The sequence below is a fragment of the Chamaea fasciata genome, unplaced genomic scaffold (assembly GCF_029207755.1).
Source record: "Chamaea fasciata isolate MVZ Bird 193981 ecotype frontalis unplaced genomic scaffold, bChaFas1.0.hap1 SCAF_7, whole genome shotgun sequence".
Taxonomy (NCBI): domain Eukaryota; kingdom Metazoa; phylum Chordata; class Aves; order Passeriformes; family Sylviidae; genus Chamaea; species Chamaea fasciata.
In genome coordinates this window covers 40,459,504-40,485,857 of record NW_027094092.1, presented here as the reverse complement: position 1 = coordinate 40,485,857, position 26,354 = coordinate 40,459,504, and the positions used below count along the sequence as shown (strand labels likewise).

The window sequence follows — 26,354 nt, the reverse complement described above, 5'->3', positions numbered from 1 at the left end:
TCTTACTCTCCCTAAAAGATTTTGCACCGAGAGAAACCACACACCTGCTAACCAGAACTTCCACAGGTTCCTGGTGCAATTGCTTAGATCAGCACACACACAGGCAAATGGAAAGGGAATTTTCACTGCTTGAGGAAGATAAATACAAAACCTGAAGAATGAATTAGAGGCAAGGAATTCCTTTGCTTAGGTTTTGTTCAGACTCCTTTTGGGTCTGACTGTTACAAAAATTAGGATCTCGTCAAACTCCAAGGTGAAAGGAGTCACCTCTCCTTTGCCTTGCTCATTTGCTCTCAGTTTCAATAATTATGAGGTGAAATACAGTTTCCAGGGAACTGTATGGATCATATATTGAGTGCCCACATCCACTTCTCTTCTAACATTTTAGTCTTCCTCATATTTTTCCTATAGCTTAACAAACAACTAAACAAGAAGAAGCAGTTTGCAATATTTTTAAATTCATTCCTAATTTAAGGTTTAATGTGACAAAAAATGCCATCCACAGAATTAAAAGTGGTATTGAAAAAAAACGGGGAAGGGGGGGAGAAAATTAACTTTAAATCATTTCAATAGCTGACAGTCAAAAGAATACATCAGTACAGTAAGAATAATATGCTCACACAGCTAGTTAGGGATGCAGGCACAAATACACCTGTATTTACTTTGTATGTTTACAGGGTAATTGTGTTACAGTGGGAGAAAAAGACGGTTAAACAGATATAGACGGGGCCAACTCATCCTCAGCTACGGGAATAATATAATGTGAAATCTGGCCTTAATAAAACCAGAATGTAAATCAAATCAGTACCTGACACACTGCACATATACCTTTATATATACTGTATTTTTAAAGCTGCTTATATCTTACTTCTCTCAGTAACTTTTTTCTGACTTTCCTGCACTGTTGCACTCTTTTAAATTAAAAAATAGTAAAAATTGAGGTTGAAATATTTTAAATTATATTTCTCTATTCGACCAAACCTCAAACAATGTTAAAGAGAAGGTCAGTTGGCATACAGAACTAAGCACCTCTTTAAACAAAGAGCTCTTCAACAGTTTCTCATCTCAAAAAGCAGCACTCTCTGTCTGCTGTAAAGCCATAGGGGCTCAGTGGCACTTCCCCCAGGGCCACCTTCATCTGTCTACTCAGCAGCCAAGGAGTTGTGCATATGGGTAAGGTGCACTTGACATTTTTAAGAGCTGACTGAAAGCCCATGAAAAAGTAAAAAGGGTGAACGGCAATACAACATGCAGATCACTTCTTACTATTTTCATGTTGTTTGAGTTCCTTTTTCTCAATTCCAGAAGTACAAAAAATAAAAGGAAAAAGTTAAGAGACAATACAGCAAGTGATGAAGATCTAGCTTTTCATTGTGGCATTTTGGTCTTCCCTTTTTTTATTAAGGTAAATGATTCTTCTGTTTTTGCCTCAATACTACGACTCCCAGCAGCACAGAGAATACATTTCCCTTAACAAACTGTTTGTTTATTTTTAATTCAAAGTGCAGCAGCCACAAGTGTAGCACCAGTGGGGAAAAGAAAATCACATGGGTTAGATTATTAATTTCTATTAACAATACAAAGTCTCATTTTAATGAAACTGCTGGAAGCTGGGGATTAAAGGAAAGAGAAATGAGTGTAAAGACAGAATGAATATCAGAAAACAAGGTACAGAAAGACAAATAAAAGCTGAAATGAGGAAAGAGGGGTATTTGTGGATGATCTGTTTGGTTTTAATTATTTTAATTATTTTAATTTTACTAAATACAATGTATTCTTAAGACCAAAGCAATGAAACAGGAAAAATTATTTAATTCCCACCTCTGATGACACAAAACCTGCATAGGTGACACACGGATTAACATGCAAACACACAAAAGAGGACTCTGCTCAGGGTGAGATTTATCAGAGAAATGCATTTAAAATTAATTGTTCCAGTTAGCTGGACGTAAACGCTGAAAAGGTTTTGCCTTGTCTCCTAACTTCCCCAACAGGATCAACCCAAACTTAACACGCTAAAGTGATTTTAAACACAGCATTACCAGGCACAGCCCACTTCGGAATACAAAGAGCAATAGCAGGTGCTAAGGTATCAGCCACCAGTCCCAGCTTGGGATGTCTGTTTGCCAGCCCTCCGACTCACTCCACTCTTTCCCCGGGCAGGCTATCCAAAACAGTAGTCTGTGGGAAACTGAATTTCCATAGCGCATTTCAGAAGAGACACAGATTTTTAAAATAAAAGACGGTGCTTTAATAGATCTGCTTCGTATGATTTTATATGCACATCTCTTTATAGGCACCTAGTAATTCATCTAATAAAAATCCTAGCACAGATGGAAAGTAAAACTGCGCAGAAAGGACTGTCAGTGCTCACTCTTAGCTGCCTGTTCCTAGGAGATGAAGCATTAGAGGGAGAAGTTACACGGCAAGAAAGAAACACACCAGCACGCCTACCCCCCCAAGTGCTGCTCCGCGGACTCCGCCGCACCTGCCGGCGCGGAGGTGCGCCCTGCGCTGCGCTGCCCTGCCCGCGGCCGGCCGCTCCGAGACACCCGGCACACGCCGTGCCCCGCGGGGGTGGGCGGCGGCGGCTCTGCGGCACGGAGGCAGCGGGACTGCGGGGTCGCTGCCCCATCCCGCCCGCACCGGGACGCAAGGCCGGTCCCAGCCCGCCCCCGGCCCGCCCGGCCCCGGCCCGGCACACTCACTGATTGTGGTAGCCGAGCGGGTCGGAGATGCACAGCTCGGAAATGTCCATCAGTCCAGTTTGAGCATTCCCGGTTGGAGGAGAAAAAAAAAAATAAAAAAAGAAGAAGAAAGAAAGAAAAAAAAAAACACAAGATAACAACTAAACTGCGGCGGGCTGGGAAGGTGGGGAGCGCCGGGAAGAGGAGCCGGCCCGAGCCCGGCGGCGGGGCAAGGGCGGCGGGGCGGGCGACGGGAGGCAGCGCCGCTCCGCTCCGCTCCCGCACCCGCGTGCGGACACACTGACGGCGGCAGAAGGCGGGCGGCGCGCAGGACACGGCCACGGGGGATTTCGCCGCCCCGAGCCCCGCTGTAGCTTTAACGCCGGGAGACGGATGGAGACGGCAGGGCGGCTATTGGCTCCCGCGCAGGGGCTGGGCTTGGACGGCGGCTGGGGGAGGCATGGCCGGGGGGGCCGCCGGACCCGGCACCGCAGCGCGGCCGGCGGCACCGCGCAGTCCCGGCCCGGCACCGCTGCGCCGGGACGGGCAGGGGAGTCCCGGGCCGGGGCCGGAGGAGTCGGGGCGCAGTGCGGGCCGGCAGCCGGGCCGGTAGCCCGGGTGACACGGGACAGCAGCGCCGGCTCGGTCCCGCCGCGGGAGCGGTGGCAGCGGCAGCGCACGCACCCCTTCCCTCACCCAGCGTTCTGTCTCTCGGGGACAGCGGCTGTAGAGTTCAGGGTTATGCAAAAACTTGAGGCAAAGGGTGCCCCGTGGCTATGTACACGGGCGTGCCGGCGGGCGGGCTGTGCGCCCACACAGCACCCCACATGCTCAGCACAAGGCACCAGCGTGCCGCTGGAACACGCGTGTCCCAGGCGCTCTTACATGCAAACACAGCTCCACAAACACACGCTTCGCGCACATGCAGACCCGCGTCTCAGCGCGGCACAGTCTAATCGCTACACTCGGAAGTCTCTTTTCCCATACCTATATCCATTGCCACAAACGTGTGCAGAGGAGCGCCCGAATCCCGTTTCAAAACAGTGTAATTCAGGTGTCACTTCAGTGCAGTTTATGAAACTACACTGGAATAAGTCGCGGTACGTGAGATCAGAATCAGGCATTCAGGGTAACAGCACACATTCCCAGGCACAAAAACCATATCTACAAACCCTGAGAAGTCTTCACAAACATCAAAACTGGCACATACAACTAATTTCACGAAGGACCTATTTTCAAAGCTCTGCATATGTACCGACTGCTGCTAGAATCTGTGTGCTTTTACAGTTCCCACACGCGTTTTCACACTCAAAATTGCACTGCATATTTACAGCAACACACCAACACCTATCTAAAGGTCCCTCTCCACAAAAGCACGCGTACCTCTTGGGCATATGCCTACCTGAATGCCTGACTCACACGGAGCTGCACTAAAGGTTCTGTTTTGCCCCTTGCTACCTACTCTCTACCTTTCAAACTGCACTCACAAACCTCACTTGCATCTCTTCTATGCTTCTAGTTCATGTTTAGATGTTTGCTGCTCAAATACATAAAAATATCCTTAAGAGGTAAACAAAAAACTTTCTAAAACAAAAATACATACAAATATACCTGGATAGATATATATTCATGCTCTTATGCCATGCAAACAAAAATTTTAAAGAAAGTAGAAGTTAAGAGAGTATTTCTAAATATAAAACCCAGAATCTAATTTGAGGCAAAGATGCACAACAACAGGAGAAGCAAAGGTCAGACTAGAGCATTTTGGATGAAGGGGGTAATACGGAATAAAAGAAAATGCAATATGGCTCAGCTATAAGCAATAAACACAGGATAAATCAGGCTACAACTTTTCATACAATCAGTATTTGTAGAAACTTGAGAATATTCAGAAAAGAGGAATGTCCAAATTCAAAGCCAGTGTAACTACCTCCTCTACCAGAGATCTTAACAAATGCATATAAACTAATGATGTGCCCTAACATGTCCCCCGGCCATGTGAGGACACGTTATGTGATTCTGATCACCTGTCTTTAAAGGTGTCAAGACAGAAGTCTTTTACAGTAAAAGGTACACATGAAGACAGCACAGAAAACAGGTTAGTTTTAAAAATTGAGACAGAGAGAAGACATAGCTGGTTTTAAGAGTTCAGCAGAATTGGATTACCAGAATGTTGCAGGTGGCACAATTCAGATTATACATTTTTCCTTGACCAGAATACAAATGAAACATATGTACATATACCTTTGTACACTTAAGTGATACATCATCACAGTAGAAACTCTAAGACACTTTAAATGTTGAAGAGACAAGAGAAAAGCTTTAGCAAGGCATTAGTAGGGCCCAAGGTTGTAAGGAATCTCACTAATCACATCAGAGAACACCTGATCAAGTAGAGGCAAGGACAAGCCAGCACCTTTGTGTTTCCAACAGAAAGCTGAGGCCAGAGAGGGACTGACTGGTGACTTAGTTGCCCCATAAAGAAGATTCCTGTTGCACAGTAGCAGGAGAGGCAGGAGGATGCACACAGGGTCAGAGTTTAGGCAGACTACAGTTCAAAAGCAGTCAGGGTGTTTGCAGTGAGCTGATTTTGACAGAAAACAATTTTCTTCAGAAAGGTGCACCCTGGCTGGATCTTGACTGTGCAGAGATTAACTCTGGTGTAGGCTCTCAGTGAATGGGAGACCAGAGTGGAAATGGCTTGGCAGGCAGGTCCTGCTCTCCCAATAGCTGATGTTTTAATTTTGCACTTTAACTTTTATCCAGGCTGAGGTGATGCAAGCAGGGAGCCATGAGATTGCCTGGCACAAGGTCCACAGGGCTGAAATAACTGATATAAACAGTACAATAGTGGGTTTGTACTCTGAAAATGGGCTGCTGCTGACAGAGGACTACCTGGGTGAGGTGGGCATTTGCAGAGTGGTGCAGAAATGTAGTATTAATCTCTTCTGACCCAGTGCAAATGGACAAATTGAGCTTCCCTGCCTTGAGAGTAACCTGTGCAGAGGTCTGACCCTTCCTTCTGAGAAGGATAGAAAGGAATAGTCTCTGCTGACTAGGCTTGATCTGCCAACCCAAATTCCCTAAGAGAGAATGAGAGTCCTGCAAGCTGATTTTGGAACTTCAGAAAGCTTCATCCTTTGCAAACCTCCACACATAGCTGAGCTCTTCTCACAGCTTTAGCCAATTTCTCTTCCCCCAAAGAATAAAGAAGGAAACACAAATAAAGAAGGATCCCAACATGGCTATCCTTCAGATATGTTTGGGTTTTAAAACAGTTCCAGGACAAAGTCAGAAAAGACTGTAAGATTAAGCTGGTAGATCTGGGAGCAAAAGAGCTCATTTAGGGTAAATCCAAGGCAGAACTCCACACACAACAGAGCAGCAGGCTTGGTTTGTGAACACAGCCTTTGTTTGCTGCCCTGATCGAATCCTCCCCCAGAATTGCTGCTCTCCCTGCAGGAGGGGCAGGGAACCATCCCAGCCAGCTCAAAGTCTGTGGCCTCGGAACAGAGCCTACCCAGAGGTACTCTGGTAAGTGCCACCCTTTGGGATGACTTTCATAAGGCATCCTCTGGCTTTTGAGGTCACTTGTTCTCCTCACATGTTATCCCAAGGCAGAGCAACAATGTTCCATCAATATTTGCCTTGGACAGATCACAATTAGAGCACTACAGGCTGATGGAGTGATAGGCGGTATCAGTTCTTTGTGACATGAGAAGAAGAAAAAAGAAAAGAGAGAAAAGAGAGAAAAGAGAGAAAAGAGAGAAAAGAGAGAAAAGAGAGAAAAGAGAGAAAAGAGAGAAAAGAGAGAAAAGAGAGAAAAGAGAGAAAAGAGAGAAAAGAATTGTGATATATATCTCAATTTTTTCTGGCTCTTCCAAGATTTAATGGATAGAGACTTCCCTTGAAGACTTTTCTCCAGCCTTTGATGACCAGTCTGGTTTTGATAAATTAATGTTTTACTTTTTTAAAAAAAAATTTATCATGGAATAACAATCAACTTTCCAGCAAGTTGACTGATTGATTGACAGAAATTTCATTTGGTCTAATATAGCAGTAACCTGGAAATCATGCCAAACAAACTTGATTTCACTTGTTGATATGGTGCCTGTTTTTTCTTTTTCTTTTTTCTTTTTCGACTAAGGAAAATGCAGAAGAGGAAGAGGCCTAGTTACTTTCAGGGTTTGCGATGGTTTTGTCCCTTTTATGAAGGCTCTATTATTGTATTTTCACAAGGAAGTGAGTGAAATGCTGTCTGTACAGAGCAAAAAAAGATAATAATTAGGAGATCTAAACTGGGCTGAGCAGTTTTGTGTATACACTTTTTTATCTTGTCTGCTGGGGAAAGAGGAGATTGATGACAAGAAATCTTTCCCAGCCTCTGTCTCATTAAAGTTACAGAGGGGTCATTGGGTTGAATTCAGAAGACAAGCCTTTCACACCTTTGAGGCCAATAGAACTGCCTGACTTCACACAAGTCACTGTGTTACATGCCCTGATCCCTCTGCTTTGCAGGGCTAGTAGCCCTAAAGAAAAACTTAGTACTCTGAACACAGGTCCCTGATGCCTGGTAGGCTCTAACAGACCAGCCTTCTTTATTTAGGGCTCTATTCTATTTTCTCTTAAACAAAACAGTTCTCCCCACCAAAAGCAATCTCTTCTACCAGACTCCAGTAGATTTTTTTTTCTGTAAAAAATCAAATTTGCCTTGCAAACAATATGCTTCCATCTAAACGTCTCATGATGAAGGTCAACATCTATTTAAACAGAAAATAGTTTTCATATTGTGATTTTTAAAGAATGAACACCCACCTGAACATCCTTAGATGTGCTTCGAACATTACCTAGTCTTTATAACGTGTTATAATTCGCAACTTACAGACTGCCAAATCCTACTACAAAGAGGTAGTGGGGCTTGCCCCCAATCAGTCTAAGCAGTTCTGTAGCACAAGAGTCTGAATATAAGTGTCTTAACCCTTACTGTCCTGCTTTAATTGAGAATTCTCTGTCCCAAAACTGTGACCTTAAATTCTATGCTTAGATACAACAGTGTTAGGAGCCCTGAGTTAAGACAAACATTGTCTCTACATTGCAAATGAAAAGTCAAGGGTTTATTTTAATAACCATTTATAACTTTTCTGTTTTGTGTGGTTGTCTTTGCAGCATTAATAGCAGGACTCAGTTCTACAGCAGAACATGTTCCTGCTGACATCTTAAATGAAAGTTCACTGCAGAGACACATATGCACAAAGACAAACTAGGCAAAGAAAATCTGACTTTTGTAAAATTGAAACAGAGCATCAGAGTAAGAGGCAGAGTATTTTACCAAATGGAAAAGAATAAAGACAATCAGAAAAGAGACATTTCTTTCCGGATTATGGAAGAATTTGTAATAAGAACCATAGAGGGAGGCAGCAAAGGAATTGATATAGCTGTGATCACACCTTCTGCTCTTCCTTGCATCATCAGTTAGCTGGGGTATTTGATAAGAACTTCTATCCTACTTGCCCAGAAATACTGCAGTGTATCATTTTTCATGTTTTGGCAACCTACTCCTTAGTCAGTCTCTGCCTAACTGTTGTTTAACTAAGTGGACAGAAACCTTCCTCAGAAAAGACAAGTAATTAGAGAGGTGGGTTGATCCTGTAGGCTTGGAAGACTTCAATGGAGAGCTGTGATCCAGCTCCAAATTTGGACCTGTTGGTGATCTTTTTTCCATGATATATTACACTAATCCTCAGCTGGGTTACTGTGGCCAGGCAGAACATGGCCAGGACCTTGACTGGAAAGTGATTTTTATTCACACTCACAGCTACACTCAATTTATTAGCACAGTAACTGCTATTTCCTATACTCTTTAAATTCTAGCAAATCAGAGTAGCTAACAGAGTTGTTTTAGAATGTGAGGTAGGCCATTATAAAGAAGAAAAGTGGTGAAAGGACTTTTCTTCCCAGGGTGTAAGAGATGAAGAAAGCAAGGATTAAAGACCTTCCTTGCCCTGCAGGAACCTCCATCTGGCCTCATCTGAGCACAGTTGATAGAAGACTATTGACTTTACCAGGTCAGTCAGGCCAAATACAGAGGAGCTCACCAACAGTGGATCTACACTAAAGTATTTTAACAGTGAGATGAACCTGCAAGTCCTGAGTGACATTAGCAAACTTGATATAATTTCTGTCTGGAAAAAGCAGAGATATCAGATGATTAGGACTGCTCTTCTGGTCACCATCCCCAGCCTCAGAATACCCCAGTTTCTAATAGTAATGGACTACAGGTTTTGGCTATAACCACACATGTCAGGCCAGCTTCATTCTGATATGCTGTATCAGCAGCACAACCACCTCAACTCTCCCCTGCTCTCAATCTCCAAACAGCTCAGTTAAGTACATGACCTTTTTTAAGATTTGTTCTGTACTAACTTGAGTGTTTGAAGAACAATGCAGATTTTTTACACAGCTCCCTCTTGAGTTTATTTATTACTTGAATAACACTTATTTCACTTGTTGGACAAGAGCAAATTGCTGTGGCAGATTATTTGATTAGACAGCTTTGCCAACAAACCCCATCCCAAGCTTCTTAACATACCATCATGAGATACATGTCTTCATCCCATTCAGACACCTTAAAGGAAAATGCATTAGGAAACCACTGTTCTGTCTACAAGTCATTAACATTCAAACACTAGGCGTACACACCATGAATGATCAAGTTTTTGCAGTACATTTTCAAAAAATAAAGTGATAAAATAACAAGAAAAATAATCCTTGCTTATACCACAAAGCATCACTTAGAAGTGTCAGGGCAACAGTGGACCATATAAACATGCCTGCTTTAGCCACACAATATATGAACATACAGTGTCAAGAGAGTAGCCAGTCACGAAGAGACAGATGCTTGTTACCAGAAAAAAAAGCTCTTCCATGCAAAGGAAAGAAGAAGTTTCACCAGCTCAGTTTTAATTTTGTTGTGCTGCTCTGTGTATTCCAAAAGACAGTGATCTCTTTCATGTGTGGAACTACATTCCCCTGGACGTCTTTGAAAAGTTCTTGTTGAATGAGTTACAAGTCTTAAAATTTCTCAGAGATCCCAGTACAGAGGCAGTTGTGGGCAGCATTAAAGTCTTCTCCTGACAAACCTAAACATGTGTCACTGGGTTTCAGCAAAAATACCTTCATCCTTCAGAGTCATGTGCTGCCAGCTTCCCCGTTCCTATGGCAGCAGTAGAAAGGATTACTTTTCAGTATCATTGTTAAGGTAAACTCAAATCTCAGTCCCATGTGGTTGGAGGGTGACTTTGGTGCTGCAGCCTCCTAGCAACAGGTCCCCTTTGTCTACACATTGCTTACAAAAAAAATCCAGTACTGGTCTTTTGCTAATCTCTTGAACACCTTTATTTCAGTGGTGATCAACTCCTACCAATGCCTCCCCTCTCTGTTCCTCTGTTGAACCCAGCAATCTCCTATTAAACATTTCCAGTCGGCTGAATTCAGTAGTACTCAACTCATCTTTTAGACCTTGCCCCTCAACATTTGGCAGTATTTCATAACTATTGCAGTCAGCAATGCAGTAAAGGGTAGGCTTTTGTGACATAACTTCCAGAAGCTGTTGCTACTGTGTTTGTCCTGGGAACCATACAGTCTGGGGACAGCACTTCTCCTTGTTAAACCCATTGCTTTTCCAGAGTACCAAGAAGTTAGACAGAAACAGAACAGGAAGAAGACAGTGGGAAAGACTGTCACTGCTTCAGGTGCAGAGGTCCACTTAACTACCAATGATGTAGCACCCAGCAGGCCCTGCCTTGCTAATGAGATAGAAGGTTACAGGCAGCAATACCACCTTGAGATGCTACTTTGTTTCTAGAGGGTCATTTCATAAGGATGCTCATTAAAGTGATTGGCCAAGGGGCATGATTAACACCACCAAAAAATATAAGTCATTAGCCATCAACCATTTGGTCTGAATCAACCCATTTGGCATTGTTACCATAGGCAGGGCAGCTGCATTCCCCCCCGACAGACTAGTGCCTCTTCCAAAGGCACTGTGGGGATGAGTCGTCAGCCTGCGACACGACACGAGGCTGTGCTAGTACACATCCCACAGGATACCTGCCAGCACTGTGAGGATGTTCAGAACATGCCTTGCATGTCCTTCTGCCAGGCAGGTAGGGTCTGCTGCTGGAGGTAGTGCTAATACTTCTTTATAGACAAACCTGGATGACACCTGTCAGAGGAGCAATAAATATCTCCAAGGGTTGCAACAGGATACAAACCAAGAACATTTAGATTTTACTATCCACTTGCTATTTAAGGAGCACTTATTTTTGATCTACTACAGTTCATACAGACAACATACAAAAGCAACAATATAAGGTCTAAATATTTGTCAAGCTGTCAAATGCCCGTTAATGAGATCCTGTAAATCAGCTGAACTGAAAAGTGAGAGCCTACACTCCTAACTTATGTTCTCAGACTTTTACCTACACATTGTGGGGCAAAGGATAAGCACTCAAATGTCTCAGTGATTAGCTCTCCCAACAGTAAAACACATCCCAAAAAATATAGTGCCTGAAGCGTGGTGTAAGAGTTATCAAATGTTTGTGGGATGTCCTTGAGCATCACATATGTCCAGTGCTCTCAAGCAAGGGTCAATGCTATCTGCAATACCCTCAGAGGTGTCCTGTAGAGATTTGTCAAAATAAGGTATGGGCAACCTGAGAGAAGCTGAGAACTGGCTTTGCTGGCACTGCTATGCTCTTCACCCAGCCAAAACTCTTGACATAACATAAATACCCCCCAAACCCATCTCTCTGAAAGAAGAAATTTTTCCTCTAAAACTAGGATGAGAAGCTGGGTCATCAGATGAGGGCAAAATTGGTTTAAAAGCCATTAAGAAGAAAGCAACCTAGGCATTCAGGAGCAATCACAGCTGTTTGGGCTGATCAGCAGAGACAGAGGGAATTATTTATTTATGGACTTCCTGCTCTCCCTGAGCGGATCTCTCCACTGGGGAAGCTTTAAGAGGAGTGGGAAGCAGAAGGCAGGTGCTGCTTGGAATCCTCCAGAGATTTTCCTGGTCTGGGCCTCAGGAGAGTTAAACACAGTTCATGCTCAAAGCATCCTGGAGCCATCAACTTATCTTTCTCAGAGCAGGAAAGGCAAGCAAGAGCATCACACAGATCTCTGCTGGGATGAAGCACATGGAGAGCCCCAGTCACCCAGACCGCCATGCAAGCTTTGCACAGCTTTCAGCAAGATCCCTTTAGAGCAATAGTGCTTGAGTACACAGCCATTTCTCTCTTCTTGTGGTACAGCTGCTTCCCTTTAAACACAGATCAAGTGTCTCTAGGGACCCAGCAAGCATTTAACAGACCTGCCTGATGGAAGGACCTCCAATGAGAAAACCAAGACCTGAAACTCCCAATAGACATCCTCAATTCAATCCACATCTGAGAAAGCAACCCTGGAGTTTCATGCAACCAGATTCTAACTGCACAGAAAGCATGTCAGTCTAGTCTGTATCCAAAGCTCACCTAAACATTTTAAACTTAAGGGGAAGGAAAGACTAGCAGGGTAAACATGAAGAAATATGCAAATTGAAAAAGGTCAATAGAAATACAGAATTATTGATATGGTATCAAGAATTTCTTTTCAGGATGCAGTACTGTCTTTCTCAATGCAATTTCTTACTGTTTCCCAAAACTGGAGGATAAGGAGGAGTTATTCCCTAAAATCACAGTTCATAGTCTTCTAGCCACTGTTGCCTAAAAGAACCCCCCTCAGTATTCAGAGATGACCCTTCATAACAAAATTTAAAAAGCTGTAGAGACAGACAGATCTCCCCATTCAGCCAGATCAGGTAACTATCTTCTTGTTCTGCCTTTGGTCAGAGGGCCAGAGAGCGGTACAAGGGTGTGGAAACTACCAACCACTACCAGAATCTTTCACTAGAAGATGTTGCAGAACTACTGTTACAAGAGGGTCACTGGTGGGGACTGAACAGACAATGAGAGAGGTACAGCCTGCACTGTACGAATTCATGTCTGCCTGCAATTCATTACTGATTAAATGCCAGAGATTGAGATGAAAAGGGGAGGAGCAGATGGCAAACTACTGCTTTAGACACATCTCATTCAATTATCCTAGTTTACTTCTGCTCGGCCTCTGCTAGTATATCTTGCATTACTCCACAGCAATAATGTTCTACCTCAACTCTGGTCTCAAATCAGTACATTGTTTTGTGCCATTAAAGCGACTGCAAAGGCAGTTGTGGTAGCAAAATAACTCATTATGCATAAAGTGTTTTGGGAAACCGTTGAAAAGGAAAGGACTGAAGAACAAGAGAGTATCATCTCCGTCAAGATCAGTGATCCAAGGCAACCTCACATCAAAAAGGCAGAAAATGTAACCATGAAGGTGTTTCAGCAAGTCCTGCCTCCTCCCCAGTCTGCTCCTCCCCACAGATAAAGGGATTTCTGCCACTTGTAAATACATAAAACCAGATTTATTCTTACAGTTTATATTCCTCCAAACTAAGGGCAATAAAAACGAGATCTGTTTTTTGAATTAAACAGGTCTTACTTGGTCTCTCAAAGGAAAATTCTTCTGCTGCTCATTCAGAGACAAGTTATGTTTTTAGAGTTGTGTAACCTTTGTTTCCCACTCTGGGAAGCACATCATTAAACACTGACAGCTACATAGCCCTGAGAGGGGAGTGCTCCAGAGATGGTTGCTTCCCCCAGGGAGCTAGAACCAGCAAGCCAGGGCTCCCCAGGGAGCTGTTCTGCTTTGACCATTGACTTGTGGCTTTACAGGGCCGAACCAAATAAACTGCTGGTTCTTAAGTGCTGGGGTTATTCATTTGTGTGCTTTAACATATGTTATTTGGGAAATTCAATTCATCCCTTAGTTTGCTAAATACAGCTTTAGGTTCTAAAATCCTTCAGAGTCTGTAGTGTCCTTTGCCCCTTCATACTCATATGCCTTTATTTCCCTTCCAACTTGCTAAAAGAAAAAAAAATCCATTTTGATTCTGTTCCTGGCCACTCGACCTTCCTTGCAGAGCACAGCACACCAACTTCCCCTGCTGCAATGGTCAGATTACAAAACCAAAATAAGAACATTTGCCTCCCTACTGGCTGGGCACAGGCAGCCCCTGATAGTATTAGTGATGCCCAGTGTCCACCTTCTCTCCTTGCAGGCTTTCTTTTCATGAGAATGTTACCACAGTATAATTCAAGGTACAATTTGAAATAGATTAACTTAAACTGGTGCAAGAGGCACTCATTACTATTGAAACTTAATCTGTTTACAGAACCAATGAGCAAAAATGAAGCATCCTCAAACTGGCAGGAGAGCATCCACAATTTGGATTTTCAGTAATTTAAATGGATTGTTCCAAAATCAATGCTATTTAAAGTGTACATCTTACTTGTGTAGAAAAGATCTCTAAACTGAGGAAACAACAGCACGGTGGAATAAATGACTGCCTGTGCAAGGGTGCAACACCCATTAATGACTACTACAAAGCAACAGGAAGAAGCAGCTGAGGAGGTAGGGTCACTTTCTTGCACACAGCCTGTTAGGAAATACTGCATTCAAATTGACTGCCTACAAGTATCCAAGAAAGAGCATCAGAAGTGACAGCCAGGCAACAAAAGTTCCAGAGACATCCCAGTCTATTCAGGATCCTCCCTTGCCTGGGAAAAAGGGGGAGAAAAGAATAAAAAAGCACATGTGGGTGCTCCTTCGGAATGTTTTCTGCTGCTCATGCAGCACATGCATTACACAGAGGTGCAGGGTTGCAGTCAGCAGAGGATGCAGATTAGTTCTTGTAAAGTGAGCAGTGGACAGAGCAGTAATGTACATCTTGAAGCTCTCCTGCCCTATATCCCTGCCATTCAGGGCAGCCCACAGAGCCCTGTTATGAGGAAAAACCCCTCAGAAGATGCAACAGCCTTTGTGAGAGGCCAGAATCCACTCCTGTCAAACAGCTCTCCGGACCAGGATGTGACTGCGGCTGGCAAAAAATGTTAGCTAATGAAGATTGAGGCAGGCAGGCAGAGACGATCCCTTCAGCCTGTTAATCCACTTAAGGAAGGAGAAGGGAAACCTGAGCTGAATTCTTCAGTTCCCTGCAAGGGACTACACTGTCCTGGCTTTAGCACTCTAGGCAGAGCAAACCCAGCCAGAGATGGGCCGGGGAAAACTCTTGAGTGCAAGACTAGAGCTTTTGGGAGACAGGAGCAAGAGCTGAGGCAGGAAACCACAGTCCCTAGGGAGAGAGCCAAGGCAGGATTTTGTGTCCACTGGGAATTAATGAGGTAAATGGAGCTTTGCTTGCTCTCTCATTGGGAGAAAGCAAGAAGGGCATGTAAGTGGGCTTTTACACAATATCTGGGCGGGGAGAACAAACCTTACACGCTTTTCACTGTGCTAAAATGGTTCCTAAGAATCAGATTCCTGGGTGAGCAAGTCAGAGTGAATATTTGCGCCCCGAATACCCTTCCTAACAGTGACAGCATGCCAGCATTGCCTCCTGTCCACCTTAACTGGCGGCTTGTAGGATGATGGGCGCCAATCCCAGGAAATGTCAGATTATCCTTAACCACCAGAGGGTGCTCCCCATCTCAAAGACAGAGTCAATGTCACAGATGCACCCAGACAGCCAGAGAAGCCCTGATTTCCAGCAATCGTGGAATCCGAGCAAGGGAAAAATTAGAAAATAAATAATAAATAACAATTAGTGATTCTGATCCTGTGTCTCACTTCTGTTTTCCCATCCCTCCTGGCCAGGCAAGCTAAGGTCTGCTGTCCCATTTGTCCTCTGCGTCCTGCTCAGTCAGGTGATTTTCCTCACACTGAAGATTAAATCACTTTTATTCATTCCTCCTGGATCGTGGATCCAGAGCAGGAAATAAACACTTTCTGCTTGGCAGGTCTGTAAGACTGAGACTCCAGCTTGCCTGCCCCTGAGCAAGGTTAGGATCATACCCTCTGGTGAGACGCAGTTTTTGCAAACAATGGCCTGACCTTACCTCTGCACTGCCACAATGGTCTGAGGGCCACTAGCCCTTATTTCATTTACCCCACTCTGTCCTAAGCTAGTTTTCCAGAGAGCAGAGTGCCTGTTGTGCAGGGATGCCTCAGGATGGTGTTTTAAAACACCAGTTTGGGGGCACTAACACTGCCTAACTCTGTCAATAAGACACCTGTAGGCAGACTGTTTACTTTGGTAATGCAGTGACCCACAGGCTCCCTTCCTTCTCTCGCTGAAGGGAAGCAGAGGTGTGTGACTGGGCTTGTACACTCATGAGCTGTGCACCTGGCAACACACCACCCTGTACCTCAGCTTCCTGCTTGTGTAGCTTAGTAGTAATACCCAAGAGTCGCATCATATGTGGAGAACAGAGCAGTCAGGATGAAATCATAATGGTTATATTCCACCCTGAGTTTCAGAAGAGAGCTTAAAGCATGCCAAGTAAGATCAGACACCTATGCAAAACAGACTAGCTCTGCTGAAGTTTCTGGCATAACATCTGTTTGTCCTAGCCTCAGCTTACTTTGGTAGTCCAGGTCTGGATATCCCATGGGGAAACCAGCTCTCATTGATGGTTCCCACCCAGCACATGTGCTGCCTCTTGCTGTCTGACCCCTACAAGAATAGATCATTATATTTTTTAGATTGTTCTTTCCTCTCCTTTTGCCACTAATGCCAGGCCCTTCCTAGGGGGATTTTTGTGAGAGTTCCTGCCCTTGGGTACCCTGGCATCACTTTTTCATGTGTTGTCTTTAAATCACACAGTACATTTATCCGATGAAACTGTTAAAACTGAACAATTAAGAAACTGCAAATGACACTCATTCAGTCTCTTACATATGTTAAAATATGTTTGATAGGTTTGGCTTACTTTATTTCCTGCATGGACCATTATCTGCAGCACATGTGGGAACCAGTGCTTTCCAAGTCACCAACCAGCCAACAGTACCATACAATACTAGTCATCCTTGAGAGAAGCATCACATTCTACAGCCTAAATAGCCCAAGGAATTCTTTGAGTATTTGAGATAGTTAGTAAGGGAGAAAAGGGGGAAAATACATGAGAAAAAGATTTTATGGCACATTTCTTAGACATCTTGGACATCTGCAATAGACAACTCTGATTCTTACAAACAAAATGTCACAGATGCATGACAAAGGTCTACTTCTTCTACTATTCATAACATTCTCTCTTCAAATTACAGCAAATACCAGACGTGGCATGGAAAGGTTAACCAGCATTAGGTTTGTACACTGATCATCCCAACACCATTAACCTTTTACTTCTCAACTTGATAGAGTTTAACACTTCTGCACTACTATTACAGTCACTACACACTTCATAGAATCAAAGAATGGTTTCAGTTAGAAAGGACCTTGAAGATCACTTAATTCCAACCCCCTGCCATGGGCAGGGAGACTTTCCATTCAACCAGGTTGCTTCATGCTCCATCCAATCTGGCCATGAACACTTCCAAGGATGAGGCAACCACTGCTTCTCTGAGCAACCTGTTCCAGTGCCTCACCACCCTCACAGTAAAGAATTTCTTCCTAAAATCTAATGTAAATCTACCCTCTTTCAGTTTAAAGCCATTCCCCTTGTCCTATTGCTACATACCTTGGTAAAACATCCCTCTTTTATTTATTCCTAAACAAGCACATAAGTAGTCACAAAAAGTGTGGTTATTTAAAATTATGTACTTTGAATGTTATATTTCTGCATACTTTCAATAAGACCTTAAGCTTTACCATTCTCCCTGCACACATTACAGCAAAGACTTCTAAAGAAATTTCCTAGCCTTAGTGACATTGTCCTCTTGTATATTGCTGCTGGGGGGTTTATTGTTTTCATTACCGTTAGTAGCCTGCAAGTAAGTTCTCAAATATCCCAAAATTCTTTTACTGTTGAGAACAAGAGCATCTGGGTGTCAGTTTTGCTCATTATAGCAAATTACAGGGTCAGATCTGCCTTCCTCACTCACACCAATCTGCACCTCAGTTGAGATTAGAACATCTATATGATGTGGAATACATAATATAGAAATAAGCAGGTTTTGACTACCTGCATTTAGTTGATCTGGAACTACATGAAATGGCAGTACTTAATCCAAATGGAGAGGCTGGGACAAAATGATCTCAAGTTCATAGAACTGCAAAAGTTGACAGGATTCATGAAACATAGACAAAAACTGTGTGTTAAATAGAGCAGACTACAAGTGAAGTCAAAGGTTAGGAAAAACCAAAATTGTGTATACTTGTGAAAAAATACTCTTAACCCTTATGTACATATATATTATTTTAGAGTCCATAATTACAGGATCATTTTTTTTTTTTCACAGTACCCTATCAGGCTGCACTCAAAAGGGATTTTTCCTATGTAATGAGCAGCTGCTTGAAATGCTGGTTTCTGCTCATTGTTCAGGGTGTGGCCCCAGGCCTTATTTACTACACATTATTCAAACCCGGCTCTAGAGATTTACTAATTTCCTTATGTGTTTTTCTATGGGCTTGTCATTACACTGTCCAAGAGCTTCACTATCCCAAGATCATCTATTTCCACATACCTCTATGAGAGCAGAGGATATTTTTATTCCCATTTTATGGATGAATGACCAAAGATGGTGTTAAAATGCATTTGCTAATTCTGTGTGCCTACTCCAAGACAGCAACAGCCTTACTGATCTGTGCTTGTGTAGCACCTTGGGTTTAGTGGACTCTCATTTAGTTAATTTGCAGCTTTAAGCACTCCCTGTTTCTGTAAAGTAAGCCCTTTGGGACCAAAAGGTCCCCTATAAAATAAGGAACACACAATTAAACAACCACTGGCATAGTAGCTGCTTGAAAAATCCCTGAAAACTACCATATAGAAATGGTCACGTACAGAAAAGAAGTCAACTGTCAGGTCAGAATTTCACTGCCTCAGCTGTAAAAGCTTCCCTTTCTTCCTGCACTCCCTTGTCTCACTCAGTACACACCTGACAAATGAGGCAGGGGTCCTACAGATGGTCTCTTTCACTGTGCAACTCTGATTTACCTCAGAGCAGGTCTATCACATGCAGTGAATGAGACAGGGGTCCTGCGAAGGAAACAACACACAGTGATGTAGCTAAAACACGAGTTGTGTAAGGCACACAGTCAGGTAGACAGAAGTGCTTGAAGAGGATAACTGGTCTTTCTCCATCATCCAGCTTTTGCATTAGTACCATTTGAAATGCCATTTTTAGAGTTTGTTGTTACTTCTACAACAAAGAAATTCTGTCAGAAAGCATCACAATGACACTTTTGTGGATTATCAGAAGGGACGAATCCATCACGTGGGCCACTGCTAGCAAGGTAATAGAGTAAACGGGCTGCAAAGGTAGCTCATCCTCCTTTGTGAAAACTGTCAGGAGGAGCATGAAACACTGAGTGAATTTCAGACCCTGGCAAAAGAGAAATAATGATACAGAGGCTTTTCCAACCATTCAATCCAAGTCATGCCTCTCTCCTCTCTAGCCCACCCCAGCTCACTTTCTTCTCTTCACCGTCTTCCCGTGCTAACCCTTTCCTTTGCCGTCATCTCACCCCTCCAAACACTATTCCCCCACACTCAACAGCCTTAGCCTCTTGTTCATCAACTGCTTATAATTATTTGCTTCCTCTCCCCTCCTTTTTGCCCAGCCCCCTTGCCCTGTCTTCCCATTCCTGTTTGGTGGCTCCACTTACTGACACCAGCTGATTCAGAGCTTAGCAAAGAGGAATCTTCTTGATTTGTTTTTAAATGGAAGGAAGGCATAATTCAGGACTTTAAAATATAAAAATTGATGGTTTGGATAAAAATTTCCACAAACAATGGAAAGTGACAGTGGTATGAACAACTGAAATGAAATCCCACTGGATGCACCAGTAAAAAAAAAAAAAATCAGACATAGCAAATGGCTTTAATCACATCCTCTTGGACAAAGCCTCTTACTATTTGAAGATACATTCCCCAGATCTTGCCTAATATCTAGATTTCCAAGACAGAAATATTAACCTGTCTAATAGAAACAAATTAGCACTTCAGTCCCTTTAACTTAATTCCTGGGCATTCAAGTTTATCATTTGGAAGGCCAGAGAGTTTATACGAACATCCAGAACAAGTCATGAGGTTGCAACTAGCCTGCTGGCTTGCAGTAGACTAACCAAATTTCCCCTCACTTCCAAGGAAACTCACTGTAGTTTAAAAGAATAAAAAAGGGGGGGGTGGGGGAAGGGGTGGGAGAAGGGAGAGTGTTAGCCCTTCATTGAGGCAAATCTCCCATCAGGATTCAATTTCTCACACACTTTCAAAATCTTGATCTGAAATTTTGGGAAACTTGAGAAGATATATTCTGATAAACCAAGTTCATAATATATTACATTCTCTGTGTAGAAGAGCAGAATATTTTAGCAGTCTTTGATGAGGCTGAGAATTGTTCCCATGGTCCTTACATTCAGTGCTGTGCCTTGAGTACAAACCAGACAGATTTAATTTAAATGGTTCCCTTGAAACTGGAAATCCACATCCTTGGTGCATGTAGACATGAGCGTACACAATGGCCAGAATTGTGACCAGAAATTTCATAAACTTAAAAATGTGGGATTTAATATTAATTAGATAACACAGATTTGCCTCCAGTGTTACAAACCGTGAGCTTCCAGGGAAGCCAGGGGCCATTCCATGAAGACAGGAAAACAGAGGACCCTTCTCTGCCATAGGAGTTGTGACGGGGGAAGGTGGGCCGACAGCTCAAAGGCGCAAGCAATGGCTCTGTACTGTGTGTTTGCACAACTGCTTGGGAGCATATCCCCTGGTGATGTTATTCACAGGCCTTGGCCGACAGTAAATAAGACGGTGGAGCTTGATTCATGAGGGATGACAGGAAATCTATAATGTGTGGGCTCTATAATCTGCTCGCTACTGCGTAGCAAAATGAAAGAACAACAGTCCAATTACCAAGTCCTTGCTGATCCCAAGCACATCCTCCAGATCTTGTTCTGCTCGGAGCAGTGGGAGTTTATTGGCAACAATGGAAATCAAGCTCTGGCACTTGCCATCTTCCACTTTGGAACGGCAACAGTATTTTGGAAGCATCAGACAGCCTAATAGTGGATAAAAATTCAGCCAAGACTGTGGCATGATCTTCAGAGAAAATTTCTGGAGAGCGACAGCTGCTGAGTTTAGTTCACCAAAGGACTGTTCTCGTGGACCCCAGCTGCTGCACTCTACAGGCACTGTCTGTCCCAAGGGGCTGGTTGACCCAGGGGACAGTGATCTGCCCAGCCTCTTGCTCTGTAGGGGACTGTGAACACTGTTCCCCTGTCATAACACAAAACAATAAAAATGCAGCTCCACGAAACTAAAAACAGGGCTATGATCCAGCAGGACACAGCAGCTGGGTTACAAACGATGACCAAAAAACACCTTAAGGAGGAGGAGACAGAAGATGGGAGGGGTAGGTGTATTCTGGGGCAAAACAGAAAAGGATTGGCTGAAGATAATATTCATACCAGGTGCAGAATTGGCCTGAAAGACAGCAGAGATGAAGGCCATGACAGAAGCAGCCACAGAGCAGACTGCCCTCATACTACCAGTGCTGAAGACATATGGAAAGATGGAAGAAGGTTTCTTTCAGACAGAACAGCCATGGTTGCAGTGAGAGGGAGGAGGGCTGACAGTTCCAGACAGAAGGAGAAGAAAATAATTTTGATTCCTACTGTGCAATATCAGAAAATCCACAGGGAAGTCCAGGGCTGGGAAGGAACAGGACCACTCAGGTGAGGGTCCTGGTAGCTTAGAAGAGCCAGTTCTCTCATTTTTCTCTAACCAAATATATGTTTCATTCCTTGGGTCTCTGGCCCTTAATACCTTTCAGATCTATCTTCTGCTCTCTAGGAGAAGGGGAAGGGGAACCTTTCCTACTCTGGCAACAGGTAAACAGCATGTCAGGGTGGGGAGAGCAGAATAATTTCCCCTCGATCCCTAGCAAAGGCCTTCTTTGCTGAGTACACACTCTGGGGACTGCCGTCCTTTCTCCGCTTCCCCCTACAACAATCTCTGCTGCCAACTCCCCTCCCTTGTTATCTGTCAGTAAACAGTAATTAAAGAAGTGGCCTGCTTGATAAAGCTCCCACCTGCCCTCACACGGTGCTGCCCTCTCGGACGTGTCTAATTAAAATCCTGATGAGAAGATGAAGAAATCCCAGCAGCTGGGAGTCTGCTGACTCTCTCTGTGCTCGGCCTCTTCATTACTGACGAGGAGGCAAAGAGATATACAGGACCCCAGGAAATGCTCTGACAGACCAATCGATAAAGCTTTTTGTGGGACGTGATGGTCCGCTCAGGACTGCTTTTTGAACTGTGTGGATAATGAGGATGCTGGAGCATGGCTCACTGCATGGGGCTGGACTCCCCTGCTAGTCCTGCTACACTGCCACTCCCAGGAATACACTCAGGGCCCCCACAGCTTGGCAGTCACTCCCATCATAAAGTGAATCCACACGGTTGTAATAGCTGGGGCACTTGCCTGCCCCCCACCAATCCAGGAATCATTGCTTGTAGGGCCAAAACCCTGTCATACCTCTAAGCACTCTACCAGTTCTATGCAAACACAGAGCATGCATCTGCGTACATACAACTGCAAAATCCTGAGGGCCAGCACAAACATTCCCTAAACGAAACCAACACCATACACAACATGCACACCGGTGTATTTAAATGTGTGCTTATACATGAGAACGCTGTGTTTTCACTGCTGTCCCAGGATTTTGTGCTAGGGTGAACATCTTGGCATGCACAAAATGAAACAGCAAAGATTTACACGATGTGCACAGCAATATCGTCATTGTGAATCACTATTAACTATATTTAGACACACTTCACTTCATGCAAATAAACCCACTACATGGTTTTATTCCTGTGGGTGTTTTTTTAATGTGACAGCAGCTTCACCTGGAAACAAGCCCATTCTCACTGTCCAATTCGCGTTTATCTCAAACACCAGAGATTTCCTTGTTCTTAGTTCCAAGATAAAAGGAATAGTAAAAAGATGGAAACAGATCTATACTTTCTAAAGTTTGAAAGCGCATGTTGGGCGCCTGCTTCCATGGCCCTTCTGAGACAGCAACAAGCCCACAGGAGGTATAGCACCTTGGGAATTAAGATGATGGGCAAGAGTGGAAGTGCATACATGGTTGCAAATATGAGTGCACAGTGTATGTGCATGAAGGACATGCACATTCCACATGTGAAATCAATAAAAGAGTGAGCTTTATTCTGTCTGAGTTCACACCTCTTGCTTCACAAACCACTACTGTTCATGTAATCAGCAGCAGTCCAGCAATAGCTGGTTCTCTTTTCCGAGTCCCATCTAAGTCCTTGTATGCATTTTATTCGACACTCAGTCACTTTCTTTCCTGCTCCCTCAATTGCAATTACTTTTACAGACCACATGTACTGGAAAAAAAAAACCAACCAAAAAACCCAAAAGAAAAAAAAAAAGAAAAAAAGAAAAAAAGAATTCCTAAAAGTCTCATGGAGTAAAAAATGTGTGTTTCTGTTACAATTGCTATTATCTCTCCCCAGTGTCCTCCTTGTCATGCCAGGTTCAAAGAAAAAGGACAAATCATTCCTGGACTGGTTTAACACTGAGTTAAACTTGCCAAAAACCCCAAACTACATCAATACAAATAGTCAGTAGCAAAATAAAATCAGCAACAGCAAGAAGTGAATAGGCAAATACAGAAGTAGTGGACTCAATGTTAAAAGCTCAGGAATGCAACTACAAAGGGGCTTTGGGGAGTCCACTGGAAAAGACGAACAAAGGGGCAGCAGATGAGAGGTCCCATGGTGACAGAAGCACTGTCACTGAGAAGTCCACAGCTTCTCTTGGCCCTCAGCCTCCCTTGGCAAGAGATGCTGTTGTGCAGATCAAGGCAGCAGCGCTGGATGCACAGAGCTCACCACGCAGTCCCTGCCTGTCCCACTACCTGCACTTGATGGAATGACACATTGCTGCAGCAGCTAATAAATAGAAGTAATTTGATTAGCTTTCCCTAACTAGCGATAAGATCCTGACAAACCCTTTTTAATGCGTTTCTGGAGCAGGATGAAATTGTTTCATTTGGCGAGCAGGGCCCCACGGGAGTTGCCTCCAAGCTCCTTTAGTGAGAGGTAAAAATATGCCAATCATTAATGAGGGGAGAATTACGGAGACTTTAATGCAATCAGAAAAGAGGAGCCCTGAGGCAGCTGGGGAATAAAACCTGCCCTTAAATCAAAAGCAGGCAGCCGGAGCATGGAAATAAAGGCATTCACAAGCATGTACATGCACACACACATACCTACCACACACACACACAGACCTTGCAGAGCTGCTGTAAATACGCTGGGAGTTTTGCCTGGGCAACAAACACCAATCTCAGCAAATGGTATCCATCTTCCCTCCAAAAGATTTTAAATATCACAGTAAACGATATCCATTTGGCAGACCCCTCCCTCTGCCAGGAGGGGACCGCTGCCCAATAGAATTGCAGGTTAAAACATTTTAAAAGCCAGAGCCTTTTGTGAAGGAGGCATATTAGCTGCTTGGGTGTCAAGCAGCAGCAGCAGCGAGGCAGCTTTGTGAAGTGGAAAGGTGCCTCTCTCAGGGCCAGACTTGCTGCATAAACACAACATGTATAAACTGCTCACTGTCCTGCACTCATGCCAGAGGCAACATCTACTGAAAGGCACCTCCTCCCATTCCCTCTCCACTCCCTCCTCAACCACTTCAGTGAATTCCATCCCTCATGCACAAATCATGTAACATTTATTTCTAAGCGAAACAGAAGTCTTAAAGCTGCTGGCATTTTGTTTGGCACTGTGGCAGGCCCCAGTGGGTTTGTATTTTGCAGGGGTGTGTGTGTTCTTTCAGAAACTCCTCCTATGAAAGAAAGCATTCCATCTTTCTGCAGCAATTCTCCAACCCTCGCTTGCATAATACAGATGACTGATCAGCGCAGACCATCCCAAAGAATGCTAACTCCCAGTTTAATGGCATAGAAAGCAGCACAGGAGTTTTCCCATATCTCTTTCAGATTCATCTTGTTTACTTGAAAATAATGAGCAAGAGTACTGGGATATCAAACACCAGACACCTTTTTTCTGCCAGATACACAAAACACGATGCTACAAAGGCTGGGCATACCTTTTCCCTAGTTTGGGTTAGCACTAACATACAGAGAAGCAACTGAATTGGTGCCGAAAACTCTAAGAGGAAAATCAGTTCTAATTTCTGGCTTTAATATACACTTGAGGGGATTTGAGACAACTGTTTCTTCCTCCCAAAACTCCTGCACTGTAGTGAGAGAGTGTGGCACCCCTGCCTTCTGCTACGTGGAATGACTGCCCTGCTTAGCGTGCACTGAAGCAATACACTCCTGTATTGAGAAGGCAAAGCTGCTGCTTCTCCTGCCTCTGAGATGTGTCAGACACTCTGTCACAAAAAGGCTGTGCTTCTGCACCATATTCTCACACACACTAGACAACTGTGGAACTAAAACACTGGGGCAAGTGACTACCAGCCGTTTAGCTGGTAAAGACAAAGAAGTTACGAAGTCACAGAGTAAACTATTAAGAAAAAGTAAAGAGGGAACTGTCCTGAGACATGGAGCTTGAAGCTTAGCAGGTAAGTTAAGGCACACAGCTGGCACATTCCCAAATATGTATGAAGCATGGAGCTGCATGTCCCACTGTTAAATGATCACAGAATACTTATCCCCAGTAAGAAGGCCTGCATATCCCTCAGCAGCAACTCCAGCAGGCTACTTGAACCCTATGATGATGGGCTCCCAAGGTAGTATTGCAAACCTCTCTGTAGCTGAAAGTTCGGAATGAAAAGCACCTCAGAAGAAAAGAAAACCTCGAGGGTTCTTCCAGATTCTGTGTATCTGAGACTGAGAGATCAAAGCAACTCTTGGGTATATCACTTAACCAGACTGCATGGCCGCAAAAGTCAGAGAAATCACTTTCCAGAAACACAAACAAGTGAGAAGACCCTATCACAGAAACCATCAAGACTGCAAAAAATAGACAGCGGGAAATTCAGCATGGCTATAGCACAATGCTGTCTAGCATATTTCTGCCCCTTTTGAGTCAGGGTAAATTTTGACCCAAAGTTCCAGTTGAATTCAGTGATTTCTTCCAGTCAAGAGCTTTAGGCTATTCAAGACAGTTACTATACCTCTTCTCTGGTTCCACTTCTAGTGGTGATCCAGGTTTGACTGTCACAGTCCAAGCTAGTTTGTGGTGGCACTCAAGCAAGCAGAGCAGCCTTGTGTCTCTCTCCCCTGGGCAGCAGGCAGAGGTCTGAGATGGTGTTACACACTGTGGCTCCACACACAGGCCTGCCTTGCTGCAAGCAGCTCTTTCTCATTCTGGTTTGTTATGATTAAAAATGCACATCACCCAGCGAGGCCTTGGAGTGGAACTCAGCTGGAAATTGGATCATTAATATTCCTTCTCATGCCCATTGCCACAATTTCTTACCTCTCCACAAGCAATTGCTAACAATGCAACAATTGAGGGTCTCAGACTAAAAGTGAAGTCAAGACTAAAAATGCCCACTGTCATTCCACTTCATCAACCT

General features: G+C 43.8%; 1 protein-coding gene across 2 annotated transcripts in view; it reads right to left on the bottom strand.

The window, feature by feature from the left end:
* Positions 1–26,354, bottom strand: part of ESRRB (estrogen related receptor beta) — a 126,845-nt gene that overhangs the window by 80,417 nt on the left and 20,074 nt on the right. The window contains exon 1 of one of the 2 annotated variants that reach the window (XM_066188546.1): positions 2,709–2,766. The exons of the other annotated variant lie outside the window; for it this stretch is intronic. Within the exon in view, the coding sequence (XP_066044643.1) occupies positions 2,709–2,758 (50 nt within the window). The 5' untranslated portion in view covers positions 2,759–2,766. Of the gene's footprint in view, positions 1–2,708; positions 2,767–26,354 lie in introns of those variants that run through there. 2 annotated transcript variants of the gene reach the window in all.